This window comes from Rhamphochromis longiceps, linkage group LG12, assembly GCF_057381845.1.
Source record: "Rhamphochromis longiceps isolate RC_006_pf linkage group LG12, R_longiceps_female_GT1.1, whole genome shotgun sequence".
Classification (NCBI taxonomy): Eukaryota; Metazoa; Chordata; class Actinopteri; order Cichliformes; family Cichlidae; genus Rhamphochromis; species Rhamphochromis longiceps.
In genome coordinates, this window is record NC_140568.1 from 37,718,916 (window position 1) to 37,742,149 (window position 23,234).

The window sequence follows — 23,234 nt, forward strand, 5'->3', positions numbered from 1 at the left end:
TACCTGAGTAAACTACTTTATTTATGTTTGGGGCTGTACTGTACGTATGTATTAATGTATTTGGTTTTTGGTTAAAAACCTGCCTGAATGGATGTTGATGTTTACCATAATATATATAAAATAAAATAAATACAGTGTGTCATTGCCTTTAAGCTCCTTAAGAGCAAACAATACCAAATTATGCACCAAATAAACCAAATAATACAAATTTATCCAGCAAAGATATGGTTCTAACTTTGTTATGAAAATGTTTGTCTTATCTTTCTAAAAGATTGTTGTGTGGGTGCAGTTTCAGAAGACGTGTACCACTGTTTCATTATGAGTTTTATGAAGCACACGAACCACTCCACAAACCCACAACCCCCCCACCCTCACCCTCACCTTCACTACAGAGTCCTCTCCCCACTCTCCTGCCTCCCTCGCTTCCCCCCCTTCCTGACACCATGACACCCCCCTCCTCCAATCCCTCTCTCAGCAGCAAGACATCTCCCCCCCTCCCCTCCTCCCAAACATCTCCCAGTGTCACAGTGGATCAGGTCAGGAGGCAACTGAGGAAGCTTCGCCCCAGAAAGGCAGCAGGCCGAGACAAGGTGTGTCCTAGGATGCTTAAGGCGTGTGCTGCTGAACTTGGGGAGCCGCTACAACGAGTCTTCAACCTCAGTCTGCGACTGGGGAGAGTGCCCGCCCTATGGAAGACATCCTGCATCGTCCCGGTCCCCAAAAAGAACCGGCCCAATGAGCTGAATGACTTCCGACCGGTGGCACTGACGTCACATCTTATGAAGACTCTAGAGCGGCTCTTCCTCAACTTCCTCCGACCACAGGTACAACATGCCCAGGACCCACTACAGTTTGCATACAAGGCGGGTGTCGGAGTGGAGGATGCCATCCTGTACCTCCTACACAGAGCCCACTCACACCTGGATGGGGGAAAAGGCACGGTCAGGATACTGTTTCTTGACTTTTCCAGTGCCTTTAATACCATCCGGCCCTGTATGCTTCAGGAAAAACTGAACAGGATGGAGGTGGACCCCTGCCTGGTGGCTTGGATCTCCGACTACCTCACCGACAGACCACAGTACGTCAGGCTGAAGGACATCACGTCTGACACAGTGGTCAGCAGCACAGGAGCACCACAGGGAACTGTGCTGTCCCCTCTTCTCTTCACCCTGTACACCTCTGACTTCTGCTACAACTCTGAATTATGCCATATTCAGAAGTTTGCAGATGACACGGCCATCATGGGGTGTATCTGGGATGATCAGGAAGAGGAGTACAGAAGTCTGGTGAGGAACTTTGTCGCATGGAGTCACACAAACCACCTGCAACTCAACACCTCAAAGACTAAGGAACTGGTTGTGGACTTCGGGAGGCCCAGAGAAGGTCCACTGCCGGTTCAGATAGAGGGGGAGGAGGTGGAGGTGGTCAACAAGTACAAGTACCTCGGGCTGTGGGTGGACAATAAACTGGACTGGTCATGCAACACAGAGCACCTGTATAAAAAAGCCCAAAGCCGACTGTACTTCCTCAGGAGGCTGAGGTCTTTTAACATCTGCAGGAAGCTCCTGAGGATGTTTTACCAGTCGGTGGTTGCTGGAGTACTTTTCTATGCTGTGGTGTGCTGGGGGAGCAGCACAGCAAAGAAGGACTCATGCAGGCTGGAGAAACTGATCAGGAAGGCTGGCTCTGTGGTCGGCATGAAGCTGGACACTCTGGTGACAGTGGCAGAGAAAAGGACATTAAAGAAACTGCTGGACATTATGAACAATGCCAGGCATCCTCTGCACACGGCCATAAACAATCAGAAGAGTCTGTTCAGTGACAGGTTGCTTCTCCCCAAGACAAGAACTAACAGACTTAAAAACTCCTTTGTCCCACACGCCATCAAACTGTTTAACTCCTCTCTGGAGGGGAGAGGGAGGGGAAACAGGAGGACAAAGGAGGGGGGAACAACTAAGCTGTAGTGCCTCTTCACCTCACTGTACAATACCTTGTGCAATACTTTTTGTAAATAGTCAACAGTGCAATAGACTCAATACTTGAAATGTGCAATTCACTTGTATTTTTATTTTTTATTCCTATTTATTCTATTTATCCCCTTTGTATATTTTATTTATATTTGTCTCTGTATTTATATATATGTGTGTGTGTGTGTGTGTGTGTGTGTGTGTGTGTGTGTGTGTGTGTGTGTGTGTGTGTGTGTGTGTGTGTGTGTGTATATATATATATATATATATATATATATATATATATATATATAACAATTCTGTAACTGTAACTTCGGTCGTTGCTGTGCTTTTTGGAAGTCGAATTTCCCAGAGGAACCCACCCGAGGGATTAATAAAGTTCTATCTTATCTTATCTTATCTTATCTTAAACTACACCCCTGTGACTCCACTGTTTCCTAGTCATACTTCAGTGAGTGAAACATCCTGGGTTAGGATTAGGGTTGCTTCAGCTAACAAAGTAACTATGCACCCAAATTCAAGTTTTTAGAAAAAACAAAACAAAACAAACTATTTTGCTGTCAAATTCTAGCAGGGTATTTATCTTTTGATAGGTGCAATTAGACTACAGAACATACAACAGGAAGTGCAAATAATTGTGTATGCTAATTAAAAAAAACAATGGTGGCTTGACTACAGTTTTGCATCATAATTGTCACTGAAATGAAACGTAATGGGGTGTTAAGGTTGTATACACAGTATGCGTTGATTTTACAGAGCTAATGTCCCCTGTTAGTTCACACAATGCGGTGCTAAATAAAATTTACCAGCAGGTGGGGATATAACACCTTGAAACTTTCTCAAAGCGGTTTGGTTTCACGGCATTGATCTGAACGGTATATATATATACATATGTGTGTGTATATATACACACACACATATGTATATATATAAAGGGTCTATTTCAGTTTTTGAAGTTAGAATTTCTGCCAGTCTGTGTAAGACTGTCCAATCAGAAAGCTTTGAAGCCAGTGGTACACTGTGGGTTTTCTATGAAATTCTAAATAGAGGAAGTGGAGGATGCTTTTTTACCGCCCATTTCCCGATAGTTAATTATAAAGCCAGTGAAGCTGCATCAGCATGGTCTCAATGGCACGTTATGAAGACAGCAGCCTATCTCTGTTTCTCAAACATATTAGAAAGAGCAGAATAACACTGTAATAGAACATTTAGACTCTTATTTAGCTCAGCATGAAAGGTAAGTTCTAAAATTATCTAAACTTAATGCTCGTTTTTAAAACATCAACTCAGTGTCATTATTATTATTATCTTCTGTAGCATTTAGCATCTTCATCTGGGTGTTCATCACCCTGCTGCTGTTGCTGCTGCTGGAGAGTTCATCATGTGCTGGTGACTCAAGTGTTGGTAAGCAGTTTCTTTAATTACAACATGGGACATGATGATTGATTATCCTGATGACCTTTTGATTTTCAGTAAACAATCATTTCTCCCATATCGTTTCTTGTTGTGTTAGTCTGTTCATTTTCTACATGAAGGTTAATCAAGCATATTAGCAACCACCAAACCAACTCTAATATTTGCTGATTAAACATTTAGCACATAAAGAGTCAAAGCTGGGGCCTGAGGGACCCAAAATTAGCTTTTCCATTCATTCCTCTGCAGGGCTCTGGAAAGTTCACATTGGAAAGTGCACTGATACTCCTGGTATTCCTGCCAGAAAGTAACACCTCACAAAACTTCAGCTGTTCACAAACATCTCAAGCTGCCCGTATTGTGTTCTCTCTGCCAGTGGTTTGCTTATTAAACAATATTTATGAAAGTATCTCAGCATTTCTGAGTAACATCCATTCTTCTATCATGACTTTTAATTGATGTGCTGCAGAGCACAGTTGCATGGTAACAGTCATTACCCACACATGATGGTTAGCAAATTATCTGTTTCCTTTTTCATTCATCATTCATTCAACAGCAGAAGACGATGGGTGCAGAGAGAGCTTCAGATCAGGAGGAACTATTGAGAGCTTGACAATGCTTTAAGTTCCACTGTTTAGTATGTTTCATATATGGTTGAGAAGGGTTTTGTATGCACATGTGAAATTTGGCAGGGTACTCTGCACAAAGAAAGAAAGAAAAAATGGTTTAGAAAGCCAAGATAAGGGAAGGTATTTGGGAAGGAAGTCAACAAAGGCATACAGATTTAAACTTCTTGCAACATAGTTACTATAGTCAGCAACAGTAAACAGGGAATCTCCAAATGTTCTTATCTTGAATGTGCTTCCATGCATAAGAAAAAACGAATTATTTAATAACCCATCATGAATTAGGTCAACTTTGGATCAGAGGGATGAAAAGAAGGCTTTTTCCTAAACTCACAAATGTTGACCCCTGTTGGTTTCAGACAAGGGCATTTTCTTTACAGACGTACACAGGGCAAATTACTGACTATTCGGACATGAATTTATTGATCGTGGGGAGACCTTGCTTTTTTCCTCCAGTACACTGGGGAAAAGGGTGACATTTAGAGCGATGGCACTAACAAAACGCATTTCGCTATCATTGTGTGCACATTTAATGTTGTTGCCACTGTGTAGATTTTTACAACTCATAGCATTAGAATTTACATGGTACAACCTCCTTGTGACCTAAGGGGAAGTTCTTTGTGCTGCCAAACTCATGCAGGAGTAATGCGTTATACTTCCTGTGCAGTATTTTTGTAAATTGTTAAAGTATTTTAATAACTTTATTGTTAAAAATAGTGTAGAGCCACCTCACACTTTTTTGACAAAGTCACACTGATACGCCTAAGTCTATCTGTTGTTCATTCAAGGGTAGACATGCTTAACTATCCACTCATTTCCAACTAATGAGGAAAAAATGCTTCAGTGTCACATTATCTCATTGAACTTCTGCAAGCAGGAAGGGGGGGGAGGAAGCGATATTACAGCAAGCGTTAAAGTCACAGTGAGGTTGCTGGGTTTATTCGTAGACATTATATGCTTAGAAACCATTAAGTCAAACTTTAGTTTCACAGTTCATACATGGGATGTTTTCTATGTTAAAAGCTAAATGCAAACTCTGTCCTTTATTAATTGTCCTAGGACACCCCAATTCACTGATGTTTTGTTTTTGGTTCTTTTGCTGTATGCCTCTGGTTACATTTTTGGGGAAGTGAGTTCAGCAAATGTTTAGCTTAAGGACTGTGAAAAGCTTAGTGAGACATGCATACATTAACAAGCACAAATGCAGCTGTATTTGAATTCATCCTGCACTTTCACACTGTCTGTGCCTAATTAAAATGGGCTTTTAAAATCATATTCAGTGGGTTTTCTGAAGCTATTTGAATGTAGGTGCAGATAAAGCTCAAGTCTAGTTCCGTTTCTCAGAATTAATTAACCGTAATTTAAAGACTTTTGTTTAGTGTAATAAAAAAACATCCAAATATTGTAACTCCATGGCTTCTACAGACATACCTACAGTACATGTACAAAACTGCTCACTACTAAGATCTGAGACGCACCAACCCTGATATTAATTGCTGGTTTATTTGTAAGTTTCAGTGGTATTTTTACTCTACAGTGAAGTAATTACAGTAATTAGTAGCATCTTACTGTTACCTTTTAATGCACTTAATTTTCCCCATCTGTATAGAGTCATGCAAAAACTTTATCTTTCACAACACTGTATATGCATTTAATTGTTTGAATGTCAACCGTTGCTTCATATACAGTGGGGCAAAAAAGTATTTAGTCAGCCACCGATTGTGCAAGTTCCCCCACCTAAAATGATGACAGAGGTCAGTAATTTGCACCAGAGGTACACTTCAACTGTGAGAGACAGAATGTGAAAAAAAAAATCCATGAATCCACATGGTAGGATTTGTAAAGAATTTATTCGTAAATCAGGGTGGAAAATAAGTATTTGGTCAATAACAAAAATACAACTCAATACTGTGTAACATAACCTTTGTTGGCAATAACAGAGGTCAAACGTTTACTATAGGTCTTTACCAGGTTTGCACACACAGTAGCTGGTATTTTGGCCCATTCCTCCATGCAGATCTTCTCAAGAGCAGTGATGTTTTGGGGCTGTCGCCGAGCAACACGGACTTTCAACTCCGCCACAGATTTTCTATGGGGTTGAGGTCTGGAGACTGGCTAGACCACTCCAGGACTTTCAAATGCTTCTTTTTTTTTTTTTTTTTTTTTTTTTTGTGGATAAACAAAACAAGCCGTTTATTGAGGCTAGCAATGAGGGTAAAAATAATCGGGCATCGGTGAAAACTAAACAATAACCTAAACTGGGTGAACTAATAACAAAACATGAAAAAGCTTAACCATAGTGAACTGACATGGGTACCTGGGGATGAGACATGGATGAGCAGACGACCTGACAATGGCATGCAGAAAACAAAGGGCTTAAATACATACATGAGGTGATCAGGGGAGGTGGAGACACATGGGGGAAACAGCTGACAGACATAAACCTAATGACAGGACCAGGAGAGGAAAGCTAAATACAATAAACAAAGAACACATGACATTGTCAGAATAAAACAGGAAATACTAAAACTAAAACATGACAACACAACTTAACAGACCTAATATGTGATGAATAAATACAAAACCCCAAAACATAGAAAACCCAGGAACAATAACTGCCTAAACTAAAGGCAGATAGGAAATAACACAAACTAAATCACATAACAAAATGAGACAAATACAAACATGAACTCAGAGCGCTGGGTCAGAGACCCAGCCTGTGACATGTAGGTGTTAACTCTACATCGTAAAATGTCGTGTTCTAAAAATTGAGTTGTCAGAGGGGAGCAGTAATCAAGCCCAGAGGCCAATAGTTTGTTCATTCATGTTATTAAATTCCTGAAGGAATCTTCACACATAATTACATCTACGTGCACCTGGTGTGGTGCTACAGCCTGTACTCATACACTGCACTTCTTGGCTCCCTGTGGGCACATCATCAAATAAAGCTCTGACAGACAGCTTTATTCTGATTTTTTTTTTTTTTTTTTTTTTTTTTTTGGCCTGTCCCGTTTGGCTCTTTTGCCATCAGAATTGTTGTCTAAAGGCAAAGAAAGATGCCCAACGGATTTACTTTACCAAACTGACCATCCCAGCCTTGCCGTAATGGTCCATTTGATTCACCTTTTATTGTTTATTTTATTTTCACTTACTGAATACGGGACAGACTTGACTGGGGGAAAGAAGGGGAGAAAGAAAGAGGGAAAGAGAAACAGCTGAGAAGAGGGACGGGGGAAAAGGGCAAAAGACAAAAACCAACAGAACGGGCAGAGAAAAAAAATGCATATATCAATCACCTGGATCACCTGCTGAGAAAGAAAAAAGAAAGCAAGCAGAAGAGAACAAGAGTAATAGAATAAACAACATCACAATGATATATGGGAATATGACAGTAAATACTAAATGTTAAACATTATTGTGCAGCACATAAGATCAACAGAACACAGTGTGCTTTGAGGTAGGAGCCAAAAAGGGTGTAGTTTGTGGGTGTGATCACCCGTGTGTACACCTGTGAGCATGGACGCGCTTGTTTTTTGTTTTTTTAAAAGGTTCCTTCATGTAATAATCTGCTAGAGGGTGTGGGGGGGGCCACAGCCCCGTCCTCCAGGGCGTGAAGCAGGTGTGGAGGAGATCAAAACTCCAGACATCCAGAGGCCCCCAGAACACAAGAGACCAAGGAAGACCAACAGAGGGGCAGCTGCGCCACTGTCCCGGAAAGAGCTGAGGAGAGTCCCAGATGAGGGCTCACTCAGCAGCCGCGGAGCAGAAGCCAGGGGGAGTTGCAGTGACGCGCCCGTGAGCTCCGCCGGCAGCCAGCTGCGCCTGAGTGACCGAGCCCCAGGCCGAGAGGCCGGGGGCACCCCACCTCCGAAGTGGCCCGAGCGAGCCCCAGGCTCCAGGCCCCGATAAGCGGCCGCCAAGGAGTGAGCCGGTGTGTACCTGGACGCCCATCCCCGGACACAAAGAACCACCAACGCACCGATGTCTGAGGGGGTCCGCCACTGGCAGGGGAAGTGGTGGTAGGGGGAGATAGGCCTCCAAACCTTGGAGGGCCTGAGATGTCCCCAGAGAGGTGGCGCCTGACACCCAACCTGACATATAGACACAGACATACAGGCACACACAGATACAAACATCCATTCCCACCCTCATGCTCTCATATGCACTTACTCCACACTCAACCAACGTGGAGACAGACATAAAGAGACGTTGTACACACGATCACACTCCCCAAGCGTACTCTACAAACCGGGTCTAGGTGCCCTCGCCCCTGGAGGGGGGAACTGCACCCAGACCCAGGTGGTGTTTCCCTTTTCCCTGCGGTGGGGGGAGGCAGACCGCCCCGACTCCGCAGCAGCAGGAAGGCTCCACACTCCAGACTGCAGTCGGACAGCCAACTCCTCCTCCTAGCCCCCCTGCTCCAGCAGGTCGCAGAGAACGGGGGTGAGAGAAGACTCCAAACCTCCCTCCACCCGCTCATTGTAATGTTGATGCATGTGTGTTCTAAGGTGCATTTAAAACCCAGGAGGGCATGGAGCTACCTGCCAGAGAGCAGCAGGTAAGCGCATGGTCCCTCCTGCTAGCCCTCAATGTCTACGTGTATTTAAAATTGAGAGGTGGGCAACGATGCCAGGGGTGGGGTGTACACCCTGATGGTACTTTGGACTCCGTGTATCGTGCCCACCCCCAAGATCCTATATGTATGTGTAATGAGAGTGTGAGTAATGTGAATGTCTAAGTTGTGGGATAAAATTGAGGCAGAGGCAGCCAGAAGGGGACAGAGGGGGGGTAGCCTCCTCTGCACCCTGGTGACATACCCCTACTCCAAGGCCCTGCATGTGTGGGTGGTTGTGGTGGAGCGGGAAGAGGGAGGCAGCTGGAGATGGGGAGGGAAGGAAGGTGTGTTTTGGATCATTGTCATGTTGGAAGACCCAGCCTCGTTTCATCTTCAAAGCTCTCACTGATGGAAGGAGGTTTTGGCTCAAAATCTCACGATACATGGCCCCATTCATTCTGTCCTTAACACGGATCAGTCGTCCTGTCCCCTTGGCAGAAAAACAGCCCCATAGCATGATGTTTCCACCCCCATGCTTCACAGTAGGTATGGTGTTCTTGGGATGCAACTCAGTATTCTTCTTCCTCCAAACACGACGAGTTGAGTTTATACCAAAAAGTTCTGCTTTGGTTTCATCTGACCACATGACATTCTCCCAATCCTCTGCTGTATCATCCATGTGCTCTCTGGCAAACTTCAGACGGGCCTGGACATGCACTGGCTTCAGCAGCGGAACACGTCTGGCACTGCGGGATTTGATTCCCTGCCGTTGTAGTGTGTTACTGATGGTGACCTTTGTTACTTTGGTCCCAGCTCTCTGCAGGTCATTCACCAGGTCCCCCCGTGTGGTTCTGGGATCTTTGCTCACCGTTCTCATGATCATTTTGACCCCACGGGATGAGATCTTGCGTGGAGCCCCAGATCGAGGGAGATTATCAGTGGTCTTGTATGTCTTCCATTTTCTGATGATTGCTCCCACAGTTGATTTTTTCACACCAAGCTGCTTGCCTATTGTAGATTCACTCTTCCCAGTCTGGTGCAGGTCTACAATACTTTTCCTGGTGTCCTTCGAAAGCTCTTTGGTCTTGGCCATGGCGGAGTTTGGAGTCTGACTGTTTGAGGCTGTGGACAGGTGTCTTTTATACAGATGATGAGTTCAAACAGGTGCCATTCATACAGGTAACGAGTGGGGGACAGAAAAGCTTCTTACAGAAGACGTTACAGGTCTGTGAGAGCCAGAGATTTTCCTTGTTTGAGGTGACCAAATACTTATTTTCCACCCTAATTTACGAATAAATTCTTTACAAATCCTACCATGTGAATTCATGGATTTTTTTTTTCACATTCTGTCTCTCACAGTTGAAGTGTACCTCTGGTGCAAATTACTGACCTCTGTCATCATTTTAAGTGGGGGAACTTGCACAATCGGTGGCTGACTAAATACTTTTTTGCCCCACTGTAGATATCCTCATGTTAATAAGCCAAGTATCCCTCACACTCTCACCCCACGAATCATTTAGCTTAGCTTTTTTTTTTTTTTTATTTCAAGTTATTCATTGATTTTTTTTTCTTGTTTGCAGTGAATCCCTGTTGCTACTACCCTTGTCAACATGCAGGAGTGTGTGTGCGATTTGGTACAGACAGTTTCAAATGTGACTGCACTCGCACTGGCTTTTATGGAGACAACTGCACTATTCGTGAGTACAACATTTTTTTTACAAACTGAGCAAGTTGATCTGGAGTACACAGCTAACCCTTTATCTTAGTTTTGTTTAGATAATCCTATCTGTGCACAGCTATGATAGATAAGTCAAAAGGAAACACTCATGAGTAACTAGATAAAAGAGCTGATGTTTTGCATTTAGAAACCATCTTCTCAATATTTGTTTTTGGTTGAGATGAGTAGGTTTAGGTTTTGTGTGAAGGGAGGAAGTCAGAGTCACTGAAAGAAACAAAATGCAAAACCTGTTTGTTAAGCGATTCTTACTGATATTTATCAACGTTTTTAGTTGGCATGCATGTGTCACATTCGGAAACATCAATTTTCAAAATGTCAACCCCATTGCTTAGATTTTATGAAAGTTGTTTTAGAGATAGATTTTTGGCTAAACCTGCTACATGTGATGAATAAAGAAAACGAATGTTACAAAAGTTATACATATACATTTATTTGTTTCCCATTAATACAGGCATTAGTGATATATTTATAAATGGCTTACAATTGGCATTTAAAGGATGAAAAACAGTTTTGTTTTTGTTTTTTTTTATTTTTACTTTTATTTTTTTATGCGTAGCGGAGTTTTGGACCAGAATTCGACTCATGCTGAAACCCAGTCCTTCCGTGACTCACTTCATCCTTACTCACTTCCCGTGGTTTTGGAGCCTGATAAACAACTCTTTCCTACGAGACACCTTCATGAGATTAGTGTTGACAGGTAGGTGAAATAAACGTTCTTAAATGAGTTACTCAGTCAGCAGACTATAAAATGTTTAGATAATTCCTTTACCAATGAGAAGGTCCCAGAAAATCTCATGACACATAAAACTCATTCAAAATTCACGTTATAGGGATTTGACAATTTCCTATTTCCAGATAAACAGCTGCAAATAACAAAGCCTGCAAGATATAAGAAGAGTTCATAAAGCTAAATTTATGTATCTAATAAAGACATTTTACCTATGACTTTGACATTTATTCCTAAAGTCAGGAGTGACCTTATTCCAAGCCCTCCCACCTACAATACCAAATATGGATACATTAACTGGGAGTCCTACTCTAATATCTCCTACTACACTCGGATCCTTCCTCCTATACCTGAAGACTGCCCTTTGCCTATGGGTGCTAAAGGTGAGACCTACACAGCTAAAGAGACATAACTGTGTTTCTGTGGAAAGCTTCAAGAGTTTCTTTCTCTGCAGGTAAACCTGTTCTTCCTGATGCCAAAGTCTTAGTTGAGAGGTTTTTCAAGAGACAGAAGTTTAGGCCAAATCCTCAGGGAACCAATTTGATGTTTGCTTTTATGGCTCAACACTTCACGCACCAGTTCTTCAAGACAGACCATAAAGTTCAGGGGGGCTTCACCAAGGGTTTGGGGCATGGTGTGAGTTTCTGACATTCTACATAACAAAGATGTGTGTTGTACATCATTTCATTACACCAAATGTAAGCCTTTTTTCCTCTTTCTTTTTCTTTTACCCACACAGGTAGACGCAAGCAACATCTATGGAGAAGATCTTGTGAGACAACATCAACTTCGGCTTCATAAAGATGGAAAGCTGAAGTATCAGGTGTGTCTGACATAGCTGCATATAAACACTAAAGGGAGAACCTTATAAAAAGTTAGAGAGAAAAAAGAAAGTGCTTGAGCTTTCTTGCATACATAATTAGTATGACTAGCTAAACGCATACACCTATCTACAAACCTGTAAACACTGTCATATACATTCATAGTTATATACTCACAGTTAAATACTTAATTTCATTTAGAAAAAAGATTTTTTTTAAAAACTTGAATGAAAACAAAAACCTATTTAGCTTAGTTTTTTAATTAACTTCCAATAATACTTGAACAGGAATACCATTGTTTCCATATTGTGGAACATCTCTGTGTTCATAGTTTCATCAATTTTCATGAAATCTCCAAAACCACTGGTTGAGCCCCAGACCATGAAAGAGCATCCACCATGCTTTACAGAGGGGTGTAGATACTTGTTGTATCTCTCATCTGACCTCCTCCATACATATTGGCGAAGGTTTGAACCAAAAACTTCTAATTAGCAGTAACTGCTCCATACGACCTGTTGCCACAGATATTCCGTCCAGTTCTTTGGCAGTTTGGCATAGATCAGCCTTTCCTCCCTTTAAGAATGGCTTCTTGACAGCCACACACTGAGACTAGTTCTGATGAGGCTTCAGCAAACAGTGGATAGTCCTGTATTAGATCTTTGTTGGATTTTTTTTCCTTTCTTTTTCCCCCTAGTTTTTAAAGGACATGACTTTTGTTTTTTGAGCCTGACACTTCTTCTGTTTTCCACTTGCCCAGTTTCCTCAGATTTTTAAGGATAATGACCTTCAGAAAGCATGAGGAATATAATGCTCACTTGGTGTTCTCACCAGAAAATGAAGCTTTGTCCACACATACACGTGTATTTTTTTTAAAGAAAATTTCTTCACCCACATGAAAAAGCAGAAAAATTATAAGTGCTATCAAGACCATGCCACAGCAACAAGATGGCAATATAACCGAAATGTTGGCCTAACCTAAATTAGCTGAGCTGTCTAACATGTCAAGCTTTATCTTTTTATGTCTTTAGGTCTTTCAGACATTTTTTAGATTTCTGAGTCTCGTCCTTTTTAAGGTGAAAATCTGTCAGCCTTATATGTTAGAAAATTAGACATTGGGTTTTGAGTCTTACACTTTTGAATTTAGGTGGTTAGAGTGAGTATAACATCACAGATGAGATTTACACTGTCACCGTGAGAACCATGACCACCGACAGTCTTGGAAGTTAATCTGATCTAATGTACCAGACAAGCAAAAAATTTCTTCCAAATGCTGAACTTATTAACTCCAGTCAGTCATATTTATTTTTCAAGTAAAATGTTTAAAAAAGTAATACCTGTAAGTTTCAGCAATATCTTGTAAGGGTTGGTACCTAATACGGGTAACATACTACATTCAAATTTACCTCCTCATCTTTAAGAAAACTCTCCAGAGCTCTGTGTTGTATATGTTCACTGAGTCAGATATAGATTGCTTGCACTTCCTTTAGCATGTTAACTTGTGAGAACATCGTGTTGGATTTTCTAGATGCCTGTGGTAAGTGGTTAAAACAAAATTTCAATCGGTGACCATTTTTTCACTGCCACCTTATCAGCATGTCTTCAGAACAGTTTAAGAAGCCTCTTTATTTTACCCATCTTCATCTAACAGCTTGATGTTGTTGCTTTACAAATATAGTCCATCAGATTTTTGTTTTTGTTTTTTAATTTTATTTTACATGAATTCCACTAGTATATGTTAATTTCTATAATATAGTCGGTAAACATAGTAAAGAAATCACTGGAATTAACTCTTCTTCCACCCACAGCTGGTAAATGGTGAGGTGTACCCTCCTACAGTGTCTGAGGTCCCAGTGCACATGGTGTATCCTGAAAACATCCCAGCAGACAAGCGTCTGGCCATCGGTCAGGAGGTATTTGGCATTCTGCCGGGTCTAACCATGTATGCCACCATATGGCTGCGGGAACATAACAGAGTCTGTGACATCCTAAAGGCAGAACATCCCACCTGGGATGATGAGCAGCTTTTCCAGACAGCCAGACTCATCATTATTGGTGAGTAAAAGTAAATATTTAATCAGAGAATGATTGAAACACACAAAGTAAGTGAAACACAGTAAATTCAAAACACTAGTCTTTTCACTTTTTGTACATCTTTATCAGCTACTTGTCTGTGAGTTGATATCTTTTGTTTTTTTGTTTCCTTTTTGGCTACAGCGGTAATTGGCTACAGTTTGTGACTATTGTTGAACCGCTGCTGGTAAAACAGACTGATATGAAGTTTTCTGCAGACATTCATAGCTAAATGTCCTAAATGGCTCTGCTTGAATATGATTGAATCAGTTGAATAGTATGCAATTCTGTACAGCCTGGATGAAGCACTTGAATGAAAGGTTATATTTTAGCTTGTCATTTTAGGGACTATGCAAAGTAATTATCACTTGTCTACATTAAGTCAAAATGTTAAGTCAAACCTAATTTATACCTTAAATTATGTATATAAATATTATTGTGTCATCAATTTTATCACCTGAGCAGGATTATGATTTTACTTGAGTGAAAGGGCCACACACCAAAACAGTTACTCAGCACAAAACATATTTCAGGCTCTTGGCCAGTACATTTTTCATATGATACACATATATTAAGATAAAAGGCCACATATGAGCTTGGGTGTTTTCTGATTCAATTCTGAGGCATAAATCAGAAAAATGTCCATATACTCTCAGTATACAACAAAAGGCAGGTCTAAGAGTTATTTTAATGTTTATTAAAGTCATTTGCTGTGTCCTGTTTATGGCAGTGCTTCAGCCTTAGAGCTGTGAGATTTGAAGTTTGAGGTTGTAAATTTAAAGGTTTGTGCTCTGCTTTGAGAAGGTGATGCCACGATCACTACATGTGCACGGTTGCTGTTCTTTTTCTGGCTTTGTTTGATGTGTCTGCCGATCACTGTTTTGTTGTTCAAACCACAAGAAGACGCCATTTATTCACCAACAAACCACTTATGAATTTGACACTGTTCACTGTTTCAGTGTTTCGTTAATTACTAAACATGAAGATAAATAATATTATTTTTCCACAAATCTAAGCTAATTTTTGTATTTCTCCCTCAGGTGAGATCATCAACATTATAATAGAAGAGTATGTGCAGCACCTGAGTGGCTACATGCTGGACTTGAAGTTTGACCCAGAGCTGCTCTTCAATACACGTTTCCAGTACAGCAATCGAATCGCCCTGGAGTTCTGCCACCTGTACCACTGGCACCCTCTGATGCCCGACAGCATTGTCATAGAGGGAGAAGAAATACCATACTCTCAGTTTTTATACAACACCTCCCTCCTGATGCATTACGGGGTGGAAAGGCTGGTGGATGCATTCTCTCGACAGATTGCAGGACAGGTAACAGAATTATAGAAGTCAGAAAACGGGAAACGGGTCATGTATATTTTTATCATTGCTGCTGTCAATCAGTTAACAGAAAGCAGCACCATCAGCCTCATACACTTTATCGTTTTATAAATAAAGATAAATCACAATAATCATCGGTTCTCACTGTGTTATGAAACTGCAGCTACTTATGACAGATGATGCAGTGCAATACATTTTCACAAACACTGAACGTCTACATTTCATAACTCTCAATTACTTCCTAAATTGAGATTAGTGATAATGCTATCAAGTTATGTCTTTTAGCAGCATTAGATTAATGCAAAGTGGTATAGTACTTCTGTGTGTTGCAAGGCTGAGAATGTGTTGCAAGCTGTCATGGAACAGCAGAGTTTGTCACTCACTGCTCATGAAAAAACATTTTTGTGGCTTATATTCACACTTTTAGATAGGAGGAGGTCACAACTCTCATCAAGTGGTGCTTAAAGTTGCAGAAATGGTCATCAGAGAATCCAGAGCTACACGTGTGCAGCCTTTCAATGAATATAGGAAGAGGTTTAACCTGAAGCCTTACACGTCCTTTGGTGAATTAACTGGTAAGTTAAAGAAATATGAACACATGCATGCCCCCTTTGTTACTCATTACACATATGTGACACAAAATGCAATATACAGTGGGGCAAAAAAGTATTTAGTCAGCCACCGATTGTGCAAGTTCCCCCACTTAAAATGATGACAGAGGTCAGTAATTTGCACCAGAGGTACACTTCAACTGTGAGAGACAGAATGTGAAAAAAAAAAAATCCATGAATCCACATGGTAGGATTTGTAAAGAATTTATTCGTAAATTAGGGTGGAAAATAAGTATTTGGTCACCTCAAACAAGGAAAATCTCTGGCTCTCACAGACCTGTAACGTCTTCTGTAAGAAGCTTTTCTGTCCCCCACTCGTTACCTGTATGAATGGCACCTGTTTGAACTCATCATCTGTATAAAAGACTCCTGTCCACAGCCTCAAACAGTCAGACTCCAAACTCCGCCATGGCCAAGACCAAAGAGCTTTCGAAGGACACCAGGAAAAGTATTGTAGACCTGCACCAGACTGGGAAGAGTGAATCTACAATAGGCAAGCAGCTTGGTGTGAAAAAATCAACTGTGGGAGCAATCATCAGAAAATGGAAGACATACAAGACCACTGATAATCTCCCTCGATCTGGGGCTCCACGCAAGATCTCATCCCGTGGGGTCAAAATGACCATGAGAACGGTGAGCAAAGATCCCAGAACCACACGGGGGGACCTGGTGAATGACCTGCAGAGAGCTGGGACCAAAGTAACAAAGGTCACCATCAGTAACACACTACAACGGCAGGGAATCAAATCCCGCAGTGCCAGATGTGTTCCGCTGCTGAAGCCAGTGCATGTCCAGGCCCGTCTGAAGTTTGCCAGAGAGCACATGGATGATACAGCAGAGGATTGGGAGAATGTCATGTGGTCAGATGAAACCAAAGTAGAACTTTTTGGTATAAACTCAACTCGTCGTGTTTGGAGGACGAAGAATACTGAGTTGCATCCCAAGAACACCATACCTACTGTGAAGCATGGGGGTGGAAACATCATGCTATGGGGCTGTTTTTCTGCCAAGGGGACAGGACGACTGATCCGGGTTAAGGACAGAATGAATGGGGCCATGTATCGTGAGATTTTGAGCCAAAACCTCCTTCCATCAGTGAGAACTTTGAAGATGAAACGAGGCTGGGTCTTCCAACATGACAATGATCCAAAACACACCGCCCGGGCAACAAAGGAGTGGCTCCATAAGAAGCATTTGAAAGTCCTGGAGTGGCCTAGCCAGTCTCCAGACCTCAACCCCATAGAAAATCTGTGGCGGGAGTTGAAAGTCCGTGTTGCTCGGCGACAGCCCCAAAACATCACTGCTCTCGAGAAGATCTGCATGGAGGAATGGGCCAAAATACCAGCTACTGTGTGTGCAAACCTGGTAAAGACCTATAGTAAACGTTTGACCTCTGTTATTGCCAACAAAGGTTATGTTACAAAGTATTGAGTTGTATTTTTGTTATTGACCAAATACTTATTTTCCACCCTGATTTACGAATAAATTCTTTACAAATCCTACCATGTGGATTCATGGATTTTTTTTTCACATTCTGTCTCTCACAGTTGAAGTGTACCTCTGGTGCAAATTACTGACCTCTGTCATCATTTTAAGTGGGGGAACTTGCACAATCGGTGGCTGACTAAATACTTTTTTGCCCCACTGTATGCATGCATTTTCGTCAACCACACAGCAGCATAGCACATATGTGTAAACAGCACTGGACTGTGCTTTTCAAGGCACTGTCTGCATTTTCACACAGCATTACTAGATATATTTATTTTTCCTGTGTTGAACATATGATCAGTAAATTCACACATCCCATATAGAATGATAATTTGATTCTATTGTGATACTTAGTAGTTGGGGTGGCTGTACTTCAGGAGGTAGAGCAGCTCATCTAATAATTAGAAGGTTGGTTGTTTGATCCCTGGCTGCTCCACTCTCCAGTTTGCATGCCAAAGTGTCCTTGGGAAAGAAACCTGCATTCACTGAAGTGTAAATGTGGGTGTTAGATAAAAAACACTTTAGAAGAAAGTGCTTATAAAAGGATATAGTGCTCAACTAGAGTAGAAAAGTGTTATATAAGCAAATACTCACTTTTGAAACTTCTTTAATAAAACCTTTTGCAGTAGTCCCAGCTGAGTGAGAGGCAGGATACACTTTTTGACAAGAAAAATATAAATTATAAACCAAAGCAGCAGAAATATTCAGCTGATAGTGCTGGATGAAAAAATTATTTAAACTAACTTAAATGTGTGCCTGAAATTTTACAGTACAACCATTTAGTGTATGTTGAGTAATTTGAGTTGCCTCATGTAGATTGCTGGAGAATCAGTGGATTTTGAGGGTTTCGTGCTTGTATGAATGTTTATATACAATTAAATGAACGCACCAGTAGCTAATGAAATCAGTGTTTGACTAGTTTCGAACTGTACATAAAATTGGTTCAGCAACAGAAAATCACTCTTTTTATTTTACATTTATAGCAACACAAGAATTAAATGAAACCACTGCAGTAATTTCCTGCCATTTTTCTGTTTCCAAACAGACAACACTGAAATAGCCCGAGGTTTAGAAGAGCTCTATGGTGACATAGACGCCCTGGAGTTTTACCCAGGCATAATGCTAGAGAAAATCCGTCCTAATGCCATTTTTGGAGAGAGCATGGTGGAGATGGGTGCTCCCTTTTCACTGAAAGGCCTGCTTGGAAACCCAATCTGCTCGCCTGAATACTGGAAGCCCAGCACCTTTGGAGGAGAAACCGGCTTTAATATCGTCAAGACGGCCACTCTGAAAAAACTGGTGTGTCTCAACAGCAAATGGTGTCCATATGTGGACTTCCATGTGCCGCGCAATGAGGACGAGGCAAAACCGAGGAAACCGTCCACTGAACTTTGAATTCCGACCTGAATTATTATCCTACTCAGGCAGAGTTTTTTGGCTTTTACTGAGAAAGGATGATTTTAATACTCAGTAGGTGTAACCCTGCCAGCAGTGAATGATGTGCCAAAAATTTAGGGAGGTCTACCTCATAGAAATAAAGATGACAAACCATCGAATCGGATCTGGTGACCCATATATGACTTGATACTCAGCACCACAGTTCCTCTAAACCTTGATTTCTTTTTTTTTTTACATGCTTTAATTTGCAGGCTTTTGAATACGATTATATTTTTTACATTTTAAAAAGAAGGAAAACTTGTGTATTTTTAAAGTGCAAAAAATAAATGTGAGAGACACCAAAGATTGATGTGTTATTTTTGATCAAAATGAGCTTTTAATCTCTGAGAAACACTGTCATTCAATAATAACAGGAGATTTTACGAATAAATCAAAGTGTTTTGGCAAACTATGTGTGTTTCTTTCTTGAGTAGATTAAAAATCACAGGCTGCGTGTTGGTGGAGTGGTGAGTGAAGGAAGCTTTTGGATAAAATCGCAATGTGGACGTTCTGTGGGGAGTTTGCATGTTCCTGTTTGCCTGCTTTCTTCGGGTACTTTATCCTCTTTGCAGAGTCCAAAGTCATGGATGTTAGGTTAACCATTGAGTCTAAATTAGCTATGGATAGTTTATGAAGTGCTGTATGAAGATACGGTTAGAATGTGATTTATAGTCAAAATTTCTTTGAGTGGTCAGTATGACAAGAAAAAAGTCACAGCAAGCAAAATTTAAACTCCTATTAAAACGAGCCAAGATCACCCAGCCTCTGGTTTTCAGGAAGTGTGTGCCACAGGTGGAGGGTTGCTTTCTTTTTAATCCTGGCAACACTGACTAACACTGACCTGTCTGTCATTACCTACGAGGTCTGGTGCTACTATACCTATTGTAGGATTCACCTCTATGAAGTAAGAAAGCTTGACTTAATTAAACCCTGAGTAAAAGTTGATTTAAATCTTTTCAAAGGCCAAGATTAATGGGTTACATTTTATAAATGTATTTCCTGATAATGCAAAGTAATTTCTATTACTTCTGTTTTCGATTCTCTGTGGCAATAAATAGTATAGACTGACAGACAGCATCAACCATAATATAAGTTTTATCACCATGACATTTTATTCCTCTTTCTCAAGATTTAAAGACATCCTCAGTACATTTAGGCACATAAAATCTGCTCTGAAGCAGTTTGTGCATATTGATACTTGGGGTGTAACTTCATTCTGTGGTTCTCTGTGCAAGTCCTTAGATGTTTTGTTTTTTTTAAATGAACACATAGATTGTTTCAAGTTCCAGTTTGTTCAGATAAACACGTGATTTTGCAGGCGCTCACAAACAAAAGTAGTTTTACCGAATCAAACTGCATTTCTGGCAGTAAAAATGAAAGCCTGTAAATGAATCATACAGTACTGTGCAAAGGTCACAGGCCACCTTTTTTGCTGAAAGCTTAACACTGACCTATGAACCATTCAAGCATAAAAAAGGAACCGAACCCAAACGATGAAACAGTTTTGTGTCATATACATACTTATACATAGCAGACAACTCAGCAAAGAAACAATTTTAAATGGTATCTTCAGGCACTTCATTATTAGCAGCCCAATACCATTTCATTGCATAAAATCTTTGGATTTTTCCTAAAGGACTATTGCCTGAAAACTTGCGAAGTCTCCCAAATGAAGGACAAAGGAAAAAAACAGCAGGCCTAAAAACATATATAGCAGATTAACAGTTTAAAATAGTCTTTAAAAATAAAAAAAACTAAATCTAGCAAAGACCTGACACCCGAGAGATGCACCTGGCCCTGCAGTCTATCCATCAGACTGAAAATCACCAACAGTAGGTCAACTGCAATCACGTGAGTCATTAAGGGTCACAGCAGCAGCCAACGTGTCATGAAAAGAGGCAAAGACATTCACTTTGCCACTTTAACCAGAGAGAAACAGATTAACAGATGATCAACAGTCTTGTTCCCTGTGTGGCTGATTTCTCAGTGAAACCCAGGTGGATAGATAACTTGGAGAATGAGAAACAAGGGAAAGAAGTTAAACACAGATGAAGACAATTGGGACAATCACAAAGGAGGAAGTAAAACTAACACAGAGCATCAAAGTGAAGTATTAAAACATGAAGCTTAACACAGACTCACTGAGATAGAACAGGAGGACAGTAAAACTGATACAGAAAGACAGAAGGAAGAAGGGGCTGCATATTCCACAGAAACGAAATCATGACTCAAATATGTAATCCTTCAAAAAACTAGAATCAACCAAAAATCTCAATCCTAGCAATAATTTAAAATTAAAATGATTCCAACAGCAGTAAAATCAAACAGAAGTCAAAACATAACGATAATAAACACATCTAAAGCTTCGATGAACATACCACAAAACCCCTCATGACATTGCAGTAACACATTACAAGTTGCTACTGTCTAAATGAGCTTTTAAGTTGCAGTCTTGCATGCTATCGCCACAGGTCTAAGGTGTTCTGTTTGCACACGATGGCTGACAGGATGCAGAGGGTAGCGTCTCGTCTTGTGAGAAACGTACTTCCACTCTGCTGTGGTTTTTACCCCATAAAAGGTGGCCAGAGTTACTTCTGTTTCATGTGTGAATTTAGTGGTTAGATTTAAAAGTTCTTTGCTTTGAGAAAAGAACTGCTGTATCATAACAGTACCCAAGCTGAATAACTGAGCAATAACTGAGGTTCAAACAATATGATAAATAATTATAAATAGTTATTTATATTACTATAACTAACACTGAATTCAAAGTTATTTATAGTAATAGGACGCTGCTACTTCTGTGTATCAACCTGAACTTACTGAATGAAAAGCTCCATACTGGCTTATGTAACCTTTCAGACATGCTGTATTTTTCCACACAGAGTATTACTTTGATGGTACTTTTAACATGTCATATGGTTAGATTTCTCTAGAGTGAACAGCTGCTTAACAATTAACGATTTATTTATATTAGATAGGATATTTCTGTATATATATCTTCTGTAAGCTCGATTCCACCACCTGGCCGGGGCCTTTCTGTGGGGAGTTTGCAGGTTCTCCACGTGTTTGCGTGGGTTCTCGCCTGCTTCCTCCCACAGTCCAAAGACCTGCAGTTAGTGAGGTTAGGTTAATTGGTAATTCTAAAGCAGCAATAGGTGTGGATGTACATCTCTCTATGTGTTAGCCTTGCGACAGGCTGGCGACCTGTCCAGGGTGTACCCTGCCTCTCGCTTTCTGGTAGCTGGGACAGGCTCCAGCCCCACCCTGTGACCCTGACAAGGATAAGCAGAAGAGGCTGGATGGATGGATATTTTCTGTATATTATTATTGCTAGCACATGCCCATACTACATTAGTGTTGGGCCTTTTTGCACTGATGAATAGGAGCGGTAGATTTTAATAATATGCTTTTAAAAATTTGCCCATTGATGACATAAATTAGATGTGGATATAAAGGAGATGTTTTTGTCGTAAAATGAAAATAGTACAATACGTACAATAAGGTGTTAAAGGTGCATAAAGACTAAAAACAAGTCGTTTTCATCTGTTGTTAGGTGGCTGCAGGGCAATGAGATGACATCATAATACAGCATGCATAATTCAACTTCTGTGAATACAAATTAAATGTTACTGTCACGAAATAATAATAGTATAAAGCATAAATGCTTAATACTGATCATTTTTCCTCATTGTTGATTGGCTGCGAGGCAACATTTTGATGTCATACTGCCTGCAATAGATAAGAACCTTCAGGGGTCTTTTTGGATGTACTTTTGGTTACTCCAGTCCTGACCCTGTGGGATGAGTTAGCTATCAAAGACACACAGATTTTATTTATTATAACAAGATCAGAAAATATTTTGTTAACCAGTTTAAAAATCAAATTTCACATATAAAAATCATGAATATTTTACAGGTTAAGCTATAAGGATCGAGGCTTGTTTTTAATCATCTTGGTTTGGCAGCTCCTTTGATCACTGTTGAAAGTTATTGATTCTATAAAAATTGCAGCATATATCTAAAGTCACTTTTTTGTATGGTTTTTCATATACAATCATTGTTCACTACGAAGAGGGAAGAATTGAGGCTTGATTAGCACTGTGTTGCTGCAACAAGGTGGCAGAGATCCTCAGTGGCCATTGTTGCAGAGCAAGACCAGAAAATTGCACCACACAGTCTGTCTCAAGAAGTTTCTTAACTGTGTTGAATCTGTTGACTTTGTGGATCTTCCCTTTTCCTTTTTTTTTTTTTAAATAATTTTTCGTCTTCTCCCTCATGCTCTTTATAATGTGTCTTTTCATATTTTTTTAACAATGTATTTGCATGTTTTTCTTTTTCTGTTGCCCTTTAAGCATAATTTTTTACCTAAACAGTTCCAGATAAACTTTGAATGACTACTGTCTCCTTGCCGAAAGATATGAAAACAATATCATGGTGTGCAGAAAG

At 40.5% G+C, this 23,234-nt stretch overlaps 1 protein-coding gene across 1 annotated transcript; it reads left to right on the forward strand.

Annotated features, from left to right (window-relative positions):
• The first annotated feature begins 3,108 nt into the window (after nucleotides 1–3,108).
• On the forward strand, nucleotides 3,109–19,094 carry ptgs1 (prostaglandin-endoperoxide synthase 1). Its single transcript, XM_085427052.1, has 11 exons — nucleotides 3,109–3,204; nucleotides 3,285–3,371; nucleotides 10,142–10,258; nucleotides 10,856–10,996; nucleotides 11,266–11,409; nucleotides 11,481–11,662; nucleotides 11,766–11,849; nucleotides 13,653–13,899; nucleotides 14,958–15,244; nucleotides 15,681–15,828; nucleotides 18,398–19,094. The coding sequence occupies exons 1-11, from the start codon at nucleotides 3,198–3,200 to the stop codon at nucleotides 18,745–18,747; spliced, it is 1,794 nt and encodes a 597-aa protein (XP_085283178.1). The 5' UTR covers nucleotides 3,109–3,197; the 3' UTR covers nucleotides 18,748–19,094.
• The last annotated feature ends 4,140 nt before the right edge of the window (nucleotides 19,095–23,234 follow it).

Coding starts and splice junctions, on each gene's coding strand:
- ptgs1 (XM_085427052.1), top strand. Junction 11,663..11,765: donor CCAAGGGTTTGGGGCATGGT/GTGAGTTTCTGA, acceptor TTACCCACACAG/GTAGACGCAAGCAACATCTA. Junction 13,900..14,957: donor AGCCAGACTCATCATTATTG/GTGAGTAAAAGT, acceptor TTTCTCCCTCAG/GTGAGATCATCAACATTATA.